General features: G+C 37.7%; 1 protein-coding gene across 11 annotated transcripts in view; it reads left to right on the top strand.

Moving 5' to 3' along the window:
* The window catches only part of PTPRM (protein tyrosine phosphatase receptor type M), an 853,909-nt gene that overhangs the window by 327,560 nt on the left and 513,866 nt on the right, over positions 1 to 12,483 (top strand). For all 11 annotated transcript variants that reach the window (XM_055126601.1, XM_055126595.1, XM_055126600.1 and 8 more), the window contains exon 3: positions 5,443 to 5,714. In XM_055126601.1, coding sequence (XP_054982576.1) covers positions 5,443 to 5,714 — 272 coding nt within the window. The remainder of the gene's footprint in view (positions 1 to 5,442; positions 5,715 to 12,483) is intronic.

Raw genomic sequence — 12,483 nt, 5'->3', positions numbered from 1 at the left:
TCCTTTCTTTCATTCTTTCTTTCTTTTCTTTCCCCAGTTGGAGAACTCTTTTGTAGGGGAATAATTGGCGGTAAGAAAGTACCTACAAAGGAAGACCCAATTACTCTTTGAAAATGTATTTTCTCACATTCAAAACATTAAAGTAGGAGGTGAAAGTTAAACATTCAGCCATATGGGGATTTTGTAAAAATAGAGCCTCCGTAATCTAAAATTGGACATGAATGCTTTTAATTTTTAGAAACACTGGCTGGTGGGTTAACTTTACTTTCACAGGATATAGCTGATAAACTTAAACAATTAATAGTTCTCTTTGCTTTCATCTGCCCTCCCTTTATGCCCAGCTGTGAGTTTACTTCAGGATTCTGTTGCTAGACTGCACCCAGTAGTAATGTTCAAACTTTCTTCCATAGACTTGCCTTGAGACCACAGTACAGTGTGGTTATGGAATGCTCTCATGGGTGGAAATGTCAGCTTTGAAGTTGCGGGTTAACTTCTCATGACACACAGCAGTTAGATTCCTTTCCCAAAGCTTCTACGGTGGTGGGGGTAAGACTAATGGGAACTAAAGTTTTGGGTTTTTTCGTTTTGTTTTTTGTTTATATTGTGGAGACATACCTTATAGTACTCAGGCCTTAGACTTACTCCTGGCTCTGTGCTTTTGGTGGTGCTCAGTGGGACCAAGTGTGCTACTAGAAATTGAACCCAGATCAGCTCCAAGCAGTGGACAGAAACTTATCCATTGTACTATCTCTCTGGCCCTGGGTGAAAGGTTTTATAAATTTAAAATCTAATGTTTATTCTCATAAAGGAAGGATCTTAAAAATAACTATAGGCTAAAAACAGGAAGATTATGAGGTGGACAGGTGGTAGCATAATAACACCAATGCATAAGGATTACATATGGTATAGAGAAGCCTTGCATTTAGGCGGTGCGAGGAAACAGTAATCATGAGGATAATCACCAACCTTTACTCTTGTGCTGTGTGAATGCATTGCCCTAATTGCCTTTGTGCATGAATTATTAATTACTGGAGCAACATAGAAATACCAGTTGAGAGACTCTTGAGGAAGAAAACAAGAGTAAGATAAAAAGGGGATTATTGCTCAGGGGAGGTTTCAGGGAAAGATATTTTTCTTCTAAAAGAAGTGTGTGTGTGTGTGTGTGTGTGTGTGTGTGTGTGTGTGCGCGCGCGCGCGTATGTAGTAGCCACAGTGGGCTTAAAACCACTAGTCTCTGACTATTTGAAGAAAATACTTTTTGCCTGAGTCTGAGGGAAACCACACTGAATTGCTTTATGGTGGAAAGAGCAAGTAGGTATGATGGACTCACGTCAAACTTTCCACTAATGCCACACCCATTATTAGAAAACTCTTTTCACAGAATCACACCCATTTGCTGTGTAGACGTAGTAGACATATACACACATACACATTTATTCAGTGTAAACCATTCAGGTAGGTCTATGAGAAAACTGGGATTGGGCCCAGTCATTTAAGATATGTAGCTTTGTGCCAGAGAATCAACAAAAACAGTAATAATGCTAATAAAATTGCTAGTCCCATTAACTCCTACGTGATACACAGAAGCCAGTGAAGTCACCATTGGCTGTGCAATAGCTTCACAGTCTCCCCTCCTGAGATTCTTGTTGTCATTTCCTATTAGAGACCACTGTATGCCAACTTAAAATATGATTCAGGGTTTATTTTCTTCACCAGCAAATATTTCATTTTTAAATGCAGGAAGGAGATGAAACTTCACAAAATTTCTTCTTCTGTTCTCCAAACTTCCCAAGCAGCTAAACAGTGGAAAGATGAATAACTAGTGAAACTACTACAGTTCCTCTTGCCACTTGTTCCTCTAAAAGAAGACTCTTGTGTGGGATTTTTAGCTGTAAAGACCATCATGTCTTTCTTCCATTATTTGGCAGAAAAGTAGGCTCTCATTAATCCCAAACACTAATGTCTTGCAAAAAAAATAAAAAATAAATTAGCCCTGGGACCAGAAAGACTACCCCTCCATTTGCTGATCATCTTTGAGTTCATGTCCATTAAAGAAACATGCAGGTAACAAACTGTTTCTGTTGTATAACATGCAGTGTACTGTGTTCTTCTTCAAGAGGGATTAAAGGAGAAAGGGCTCTAAAGTTCACATCACTTATGTGTATGTAACTTAGGTTGCATTTGAATTGCACCTTGACCACAAGATAAATTTCTGGTATATGTCAGCTTCAAAATACCTCAGAGAGCATTTTGTGCTGAAATGGTAGGGGAAATGGTATTTTAGGGAGCCCCATCGATTTTCTGAATAGTAATGGCAGAAAAAGCACCATAAACTTTTTCAGCATTTTTTTTTCTTTTTGGGTCACACCTGGCGATGCTCAGGGATTACTCCTGGCTCATGCACTCAGAAATTACTCCTGGTGGTGCTCAGGGGTCCATATGGGATGCTGGGAATCGAACCTGAGTTGGTTGTGCGCAAGGAAATTGCTCTACCCACTGTGCTATTGCTCCAGCCAAACTTTTTCAGCTTTATCCCAGCTTTCAAAGGAGAAACTTCATAGGATTCTGAAAGCATTCTTCTTCAATCTTTATACTCTACAGTATTTATGACCTATGGTTACCTAAATTTAATTGATAGCAATACTACCAAAAACAACCCCTTTCTTGGCAGTGTTACGGTACTAATAAAAGTATTGTGATTCAGAGCTGACCCAAAAGCCATGTCATGCCTCAACCTTGTGGTAGGGGTATACATTAAAACTCTTACATTTAAGAGAACTCCAGCAGATAGAACATGGAGTAAATATACTGCTTCTTTACTAAAAGCAGACAAGTAAAAAAATAATAATAACATGTAGTTTTAGTCTCAGTAAACTATTTTAGTTGGGTTTTGTTAACCTTGGACTGGAGTGATAGCTCAGTAGGTAGGACATTTGCCTTATACGTGGCCGACTAAGGTTTGATTCCTCCATCCCTTTCAGAGAGCTTGGCAAGCTACCAAGAGTATCCCACCCGCAAGGCAGAGCCTGGCAAGCTCCCCATGGCATATTCAATATGCCAAAAACCAGAAGTCTTACAATAGAGATGTTACTGGTGCCCACTCGAGCAAATCGATGAACAATGGGATGACAGTGCTATGATAGTGTTACAGTGTTATATTCTCTTTCTACTGATTCTCTTTCTCTGCCCCATCTCTTCTCTTAATCATAGATTCAGGCCGTTCTTACTAGTATAGTATGTGCCCCATGAATAAGCCTTTCCTTGTAGCTTGGCTTTAATGATTTAAGTGAATATCATTCATTGCTTGAAATATCTCCTACTTTACAAATAGCAGCGATCAGTTTCCTTCTTTCACTGTGGCAAAGGGGTTTGTTTTCTTCATATATGCTCAAATGGTGCATGAGCATCTGTGGTGTTACTGGAGTGTGTTGGGGTGAGTATTCTGGAAACAGACTCCAAGTTCTGCTGTTGCCAGTAACTCATCTGAGAGCATGAAAAAACTGCTTCCTATTGCTCTGTGACTTAATTTCTACTTGTTTTCATGGTATTAACATTAGCTCACTTCACGTAAGATTACTGCAAAGGTAACAAAGAGCCCAAAACTGAGATTTCATTTCTTAATACAATTAATTAATAGCAGATAGATGGATTTATAGCTTTAATTTAGTCTTTAGAATAATTTTAGAAAGTTGGTAGTCGTACTTTGCTACTTAGAAAATCAGAGTTTATAAATTAGATAACTTCCAACTTTTTCCAATATTGTGTGTATATGGGTACAAAGGGTGTGTAATAAAATACATATTTATATATGCTGCCTTGAAAATTGTGATTCAAAATGAAGGAAGTTTTCAAGGGAATATTCATGGGGGAGTTGATAATAATTTACTTACCATTAAAATTATAAGTATAGCTTCACCTGAGCAATATTTTGTTTGAAATTTTAAAAAAAATTTGGGGGGTTGGAAGAGTGGGGTTTGGGTCACAACCAGCCATGCTCAGAGATTTTTCCTAGCTTTGTGCTCAAGAATGCCCCCAGTCATTGGTTAGGGAAATGTATGTGTCAGGAATTGAACCATGGCCAGCTGTATACAAAGCAAGTGACTTTATCCTTCTAATACATCTCCAGCTCTGCTTTCAAATTTTATACATTTGCTATAAAATTATAATATTGGATGTACTATTTACATATATGTAACATCTTTGTATCTCTGTGTGTGTATGTTTTGTTCACCTACCATCCAAGTTCTGTTCTGTCACATTATCCATCAGACCCTTCCATCCATATCTCATTTCCCCATTCTCGTTCTTTTCTGTTAATCACAATATTTTCAGAATGAGGTGTGCATATAGGTGTGTGTTTGTGTGTCTGTGTGTGATTGTGTGTGTTTGCATTTTATTTGCTTTGCTATTGATACTACTTACTCATGATTGAAAATATCTGTTCATTGCTTTTTACTTCGTTGCTTATTTCTCTTATCATAAAAAAGTTTTAATTTTTTTCTCACTACTTCTCTGAATAGGTTTTCTAAAATTACGTGGAACAAACATGGTGAGAATGTGTGTCTTTTTCCTGCCCTTTAACTATCTCCAGTTAATTCAGTGACTGCCTCAGTGTACTCTGTCTTTCATCTTGTTGTGAAAATTCCACCACTTTTGAAGAAAAATAAATTGTTGGAGCAGTGGTGCTGAATTGCCAGAGAATGTACTGTATTGTGTTATATTGCATCCTACTCTATTCTCTTTCATCCTATCCTATCCTATCCTATCCTATCCTATCCTATCCTATCCTATCCTATCCTATCCTATCCTATCCTATCCTATCTTATCCTATCCTATCCTATCCTATCCTTTCCTATTTTATACTGTCCTATTCTATTGGCCACCTGTCACATCCTGGGGCCAACAAAGTCCCATAAATTTCCACAAACCACACCCATTTTTAACTTTCTCTTATGAGATTAAATGAGATTCAAAGTGTCTGTGACGGCAGTGGTACTGCCAGTAAAGAAGAGTGTATTCCCATGACGACATCTGAGAGAATGGGAAATATTCAGAATCTGTACTACCCAATCTGATAGCAACTATCTGCACATGGCTATTGAGCACTTGAAATGGGGCTTTTTAGAAGTGTTTTGAAGTTTAAAGTCTTTTAAATTCAGGTAGTTGTATTTGCTAGTGACTTTCAAATGAGTCAGCATTGATGAAAATCACGTGTATTTCTATCACTTAGGAAACTAGTTGCAATGGTACTGGGGAATTTTGTACTCATGGATCTTGAGACTACTTTAGGGCCAAATGGCATGAACAAGAAAGGGCTTTTCAGACATAAGTATGAAATTATAAGGCACACTCTTACATAAATGATAGTAATCTTTTTAATCATTTAAGAAATTATCAGATGTAGTGTTTCTGGTTGTAATTTTGTGTTTTCTTTGTTCACAGGTTCTTTCATGTTGGTGAATACATCTGGAAGACCTGAGGGTCAGAGAGCCCACCTCCTCTTGCCTCAGCTAAAAGAAAATGATACTCACTGCATTGATTTTCACTATTTTGTGTCTAGCAAGAGTAATTCTGCTCCTGGATTACTCAATGTCTACGTGAAGGTCAATAATGGACCATTAGGGAATCCAATCTGGAATGTATCTGGAGACCCAATGCGTACATGGAACAGGGCAGAATTGGCCATTAGCACTTTTTGGCCCAACTTTTATCAGGTAAGCTCTGTTTTCATCAGCGACTTAGCTGCATATTCCAACTTGTAAACATAGAAATGGTTTTTGTATTGATATAGCCAGAGAACATATTAAAATATTGAGTTTTCTGTAGCAATGTGTATTATACACACATATATTGTATGTTTGTTATTTGGCAAGATGCTATGATGTGTATTAAGGTTTTTTGTTAGATATTTTGAGAAATGAGTAAAATAATACATTGAAACTTGCTTAGCAGATAACTTTTTAGCCCTACAGATCATGGAGGGGTATATCTTTGACACCAAATAACTTGATGTTCAGCGTATTCCTTTATGAGTGTGAATGTAGGGCACAAGTTCAAAGCCAGAGTGCAGACTTTGCATGAGGAAATCCTAGGTTTGATACCTGGTTCTGCATGGTCCCCTAAGCACTGCAGAGAACGAGTCCCAGCATAGAACCAGGTGAAGCCCCTATACACTGTCAGATATGCTCACCACACAAATAAAATTTCAAGCAAATTAAAAATGCATTTATTAATAAGAAAGCAGTATTTTGAGTTTCTCTTAATTCCTGTAGCTTACTTAGGAGCCAACTATAATATGCATCTAATATAATTTCTCAGGATAACTTGAGGTGCTGTGCTAGGTAAAGGAAAACTGGTTTTCTCAAGGGCTCTTTATCTTCCAAGTGACAAGAGCAGCACTAAGGAATTCATTCTTCAGGTTAGTGTTTATAAGGAGATGATGCATCAATATCAATCCTCTTGTCCCAGGATTTCATAACTGTGGGAGTAAATGGGCTGTAAATTTCTTGCTTAATTTATCATTTTACCCTTGTATTTAAAATAATTTCCAGTATTTAATGAGTGATAAATAAATGTTTCTTGAATGGAAATAAAAGGGATAGTGAAAGCTGGATGAGTACACATATAAATTATTAAAGTCCTAGTAGACTGTATTTAGCTAATATAGTGTTAAAAGTGATAGTGTTAAAAGTTTATCTGTGTCTAAACTTAACTGTGAACCTTTAGGAATTCTTTCAAAGGAAATAATGAACAGAACAGTAGTTGCAAATAATTAACTATAAAGATATGTATGGAAAATTTTAATTAACAATAAAAACAAGAAATATATACAATGGTAGAGGATTAGTTCATTTATGCTACCTCAGCCCAAAATTCATTTTGCAACCATTTAGAATAATGTTCCAAGAAAACCATTTAATGGTTTATTTATTCTTATTTTGTTATTTAGGGAAAAAACTGGTATAAAGCAGAATATTTTGTTCTATTACTCAAATAAAATATATGATTTAAAATATGCTTAAATATATTCAAAATATGCATCTCTAGGCTAATGAGTTTGCAGGTGATTTTAACTTATTTAATTTTTACCATCTGTCATATTCAAAATTTTTCTCTAAATATACATACTATTGTTTTTCTTTTGTTGGGGGGTCACCCTTGGCTCTGTCATCAGGGATCAGTCCTGGTGGGTCTCAGGTACTGCAGGGGGCTGGGGACTGAACCCAGGTCGATTACACAGAAGCCAAGCGCCCTAAGTGCTGTACCATCTCTCCTGTCTACCTGTGCTTTTTTTTTTTTTTCTATTTTGTTTGTTTTGTTCAGGGGCCACTCCCTGGTGATGATCAGGGCTTTCTCCTGCTGGTGCTTGGGGGACCATATGAGATGCTGGTGATCAAATCTGGGTAGCCCATGTGCAAAGCAAGCCCCTCACCTGCTCTACTATCTCTCCAGCCCTGCCACATGTGCTGATTTTACTTATGAGTAAAAATGAATAAAAATCAGCTTTTCTTCCAGAAGGAAAAATATCTTACTCAATGATTAACCTTTTTATCCAAATGTTGTAGTGGCAAAACTATTACAACTAAAACTATGCATGTGATAGTAACCAAAAAGTATGGCCTCTAAGAAAAGTTTGCTTTCTTCAAAGGATTAAAATAAAAGCAATGCAAGCGTGTTTGGTTAAGCTAGACTTTAAAATGCACGTTGTATGATCCAGGGGCTGGTCTCCTAGTAAGTACTCTGAGACCAGCAGAACATGCTCGCCTTCACACTGAGTCTCTTCTCTGTTGCTTTAGCAGTGCCCTCCCAGACCTCTAAGGAGTGAGCTCTCTTGGGTACTTCTCACAGACTATACTAGAGCCCAGCGTTCTGGTTTAGTTTTGACATGGGTTACTAGCCCATATCTTAATTTTCTCTTTTTCTTTGTCAGCTAGGGCTGCTATATCCTGTTACTTTATCTAATGGGTTGATTAAATGACAGGTATGCATTTTTCAGTCTTTGAGGCAGGGAAATTCGAATCTTCTGAGATTCTTCTGAGAATCTTCTGAGAGCTCTCCCCAGGGCTTATAGCTGGCCACCTTCGTGTCTTCTCTTGTATGCTTGCTTGCTCTTTCCTGCCTGCACTCAGGTGGAAAATGGAAAGTGACAGGCCTGTTCTCTCATCCTTTTCTTATGAGGACCCTAATCTTATCGTAGAGAGTCCACTCTTAGAACCTCATCGAAACCTAATCGCCTTTCTAAAACTCCATCTCAAAATACCATCATGCTGGGGTAGGAATTCCACGTGTGAATCTGAGGATTCCACAGCATTTAGTCCATTAACGCCTTTATTACACCTATGTCAGTCAAAATTATAGGAATTATTTAATGTATTAAGAGTCTTTGGAGATTAGGCTTTTAAAAAGAATTGTGTTCATGCAACTTTTAGTGAAAACAATACGGAGATTCCTTAAAAGATTTGAAATAGGGGCTGGAGAGAAAGCATAAGGCCTTGCATTAGCTGACCTGGATTCAATTGCAAGTGCTGTGTATGGTATCCTGAAAACTACCAGGAGTGGCCCTTGAGCATTCATTGTTTGTGGCCCAAAATACACAAACAAATACTACATGTTCCAGAATACCATTCCGAGGTATTTATTGAAGTGATAAAAAAAATTCTAACTTGGAAGCATTTGTGCAATCTGTGTTTATAACTGTGTTATTCACAATAATGAAAACATGGAATCATCTGAGTGTTCATTGACAGATAACCAAATAATCTGTGTACATATTCAAGGAGTGCTATGCTGTTAAAAAGATAAAATTATGCCTCTGGGAACAGTTTGGATGGAACTTGAGGTGCTTCTTCTAAGTAAAATGACTAAGGAAATGAAAGCAGATAATCACTGGCTGTTTATTCTCATATGTGGAGTTTAAGTAGCACTGTAGCACTGCCATCCTGTTGCTCATTGATTTGCTCGAGTGGGCACCAGTAACGTCTCCATTGTGAGACTTGTTACTGTTTTTGGCATATCGAATATGCCACAGGTAGCTTGCCAGGTTCTGCAGTGTGGGCGGGATACTCTCAGAAGCTTGCCGGCCTCTCTGACGGGGACAGAGGAATCAAACCTGGGTCAGTCACGTGCAAGGCAAATGCCCTACGTGCTGTGCTATCACCATGAGATAAATAAAATAGCAAAAAACAGTGAAAATGAGACCTACGATTGGGTGAAAACAGAATGGTTACTTGAAGAATAGAAGAGAGGTATAGGAGAAATGAGATGAGTCATAAACTTATACTGAAAGCAGAATTATCCTGTTTGTAGACCAATGCTACTTTCAATGAACTCTTACTTTCTTGAACTCTTTTGTATAATGTGTTTTGCTTTCCCAATTGCAAACCTCTGACCCTAACCCTCAAACTCTCTCACCTCTCATTGTTACCTCACTCACATTACTTACCAGTATAGGATTTACAAAATTGATTGAGAACTTAATTATCATTAATAGCTTTTGTATTAATGGGGTGACTCATTAGTAATAATTTTATAATTTGGATTTGGAGGCAGAAGTGTAAAGATTTTTTAATACAGGTAAGTCATTAAGGATTTAATGATCAACATCTGTCAAAGGTTTAGATTCATTGAAAATCCACTTGTTCATGTAATTCCTTAGTACTCCAAACAAACTTTAGCATTTAAAGTTTTAAAAGCATTGATAAGGTATTATATACCTCTTGTTTCTTTTTCTTCTTTTTGTTTTTAGCAAAAAAACATTTTTATTGAGGCACTGGGACTTATAATATTGTTAATCACATTTCTCTTGTTTCTTATCTGCTGAGTAGTAAACATCCTGAAGTCATTATCCTAATAGTAATTTAAACTATTAGGTAAAAGGCACTCTACAAATGATACAAGAGGGATGTTATCAGGAAAATTTCCAAACTCTCAGCATTAGGCCTTAAAAATCACGATCCTAGACGTCTGTGATGTTTCTCAGTTGGGATGAGAAAGACAAAATATAATAGCAGACATGAAGAAGAACCCTATTTGTACTCTTGGTTGAAGGTGTTACCCTAACTGGCATGATCACAATAATATGTTGTCTGATTGAGGTGGCAATTCTCAGACAGGGCTGAGAATTCTAGTCCACCCTTACAAAGGAAAGAGTTTCATAAGCTGATATTTGGTGCTCTTAAAGGCATTAATCATGCAAGAGTTTTTTCTGCTTTTGAATGAATTTTTCATATAGTTTTCGCTATTCGGAATCCTACTACCCTGATGATGTGATCGGCTTTGACTACTACATTTCTAATCAAAAAGAATAAACATTTTCTACTGTCAGTGTATATGCATGTGTATGATATTTTACTATGAATCTGGTTTATTAAAGTCAATATCCAAATGAAATGGTCTTAGGACACCAGTAAGGTTGTTGCTGACATAAAGAAAGGCTGAGTATCTCGGGGTGATTCAATAAAATAAAATTTAAAAAAAATGAAATGAAAGCTGATAACAAGGTAATAGGATCCAGGACAAAGGATGTAGTCCCCGTAAGCGCCTCTTCCCCAATTGCATGTGGGACTCAGCTTTCCTCAAGCCTCACATTTAAAAGCTCCTCTAGGTTGAGAGAGACAGTACAGGAATTAAGGCACGTGCCTTGAACACAGTTGACTCAGGTTCAATCTGCATCACTGTATATTATTCCTGCAGATAGGGCAGTTTGTTCTGATCAAAGAATATACAATTTGGGTTCTAAAGAACTAGATTTTAGTATCAGCACTGTTTACGTATAAGCTCAGTAGCTGATTTAAATGTACTGAGCTTCACTTCCGTAATTATGGAGCTAAATATAAAGACTGTGCAGGGCATGAAGATGAAAGGAATAACTCATTTGGGACATGTTAGCTTGCCAATAAATGGTGGTAATTTATTGAGATTAAAACTTGTGCAAGATTCTGAAAAGGTGATAGGTAATGATTGAGTGTTTTCACTGTATTTAGCGGTGTGGCAAATGTATTCAGTGACAAAGCTCTCCTGGAACAAGTCCTTCAATGAAACACTATGTGGAATGAAGTGCCTCAATTTCCTATAGACCAGAACATTCTAGAACTGTTGTCCTGCAGCTCCAGGTGTAACTTTCGGAGTTAGGTTTTTTTGTTGTATGTCAACTGCTCCAGAGTCTGACTGTGTCCAGGGGAACATGATCACAAACCACTGAGCCAACTCCTTCCATCTGCTCTGCCCCTTAGTCCCCTGTGCTTGGTCCCAAGTGTCCCATTTCTCACTCATTTTTGGCAGCTCAATTCTGAGTTGTAATTCATTTGGGCCAGAATCTAAATCTTGCGGTTGCTGAATTTGGAAGGATTTTCAGTAAAACTAGACTAAACTTCCCTGTTTACTTTGATAAACATCCTATTTACTTTGATAAACACACTTGTTTTCTTGGACAGCTCTTGTTTTCATGGTTTCCTAAGCATTCAGAGTCTCATGGCAGGTCTTAGCAGAGAAAAGCATTCTTGCCACAGCAGTCATTTTAATGCAGCTTTTCCTAGTTTTAAGAAGAAAATATTCCACAAGTATAAATCACAAAGGTAACCTGCATGGAATACAGCTAATTGCAGGTTAATTGTTGTTCATTAAGACACAAGGTGTCAAGTATTTGGTTATTAGCATGTATTTAATTACTTGATTAATGTTTGTCCTAATCACTTCTGCTTGGAATCTGCCCCTCTGCTGGGTGACAACAATGAGAAATATAGGCTACCTGCTTTCTTGGGGGTACCTGGGCTGGAGCACCTGCTTCCTTTGATTAGCATACATGGACTTCCTGCTGTTTTAAGAACAGTACTTTATTTTCACATGCATCCTCTTCTTCATTATGATAATTGAAAGAAGGAAACAAGGGGATTTCCTTTGATGCTGTTTCTTCCTCTTCTCTCTTCCCTCTCTTTTCTCCCTCCCCTGCAAATTTCCAGAGACTTCCTGTGATATCTCAGACTCCTACTGCACAGTTGACCCAGAGAGGCAGCTGGAATTACACATACTATACCTCCCTCTCTGCTTTTAGAATCAGTGATTTTTCAAGGCAGTAAGAGCTGCTCAGGATGTTAATGAACCTTCATACAAATTAGTGGCTTCCAAAGTGAAAAAAGGTACAGGTGACATGGATGCCGTCTGTCGTACAAAGAGTGTGTAGTAACAGGAGGGAAAGAGCAAAAGTCAGGGAATGTTGGCAGTCTTTTTTTTAATCATTTTTTTATAGCTGTTTTTCTAGAGCCTCCATGTTGAGTTGAATTCCTTAGGTGAGCTTGCACTTTAGGGGAGGCTAAGCCAAGATTTACCTTTTACTGGTCTGCCACCTTTCTTGGTAAACACAGGAAGGGTTGAGGAACTAGGAATGACTGAATCTATCCCTTTTGCTTTCACTGAGCTTCAGCCTTTGCCCCCTACATAGTGGCCTCTGTCTCTTTATTTTATGTGTCCAATCCACTATTTACTAGA

Source organism: Sorex araneus, chromosome 2, assembly GCF_027595985.1.
Source record: "Sorex araneus isolate mSorAra2 chromosome 2, mSorAra2.pri, whole genome shotgun sequence".
In the NCBI taxonomy this organism is placed as follows: Eukaryota; Metazoa; Chordata; class Mammalia; order Eulipotyphla; family Soricidae; genus Sorex; species Sorex araneus.
This window is presented reverse-complemented; position numbering and strand designations above follow the sequence as displayed.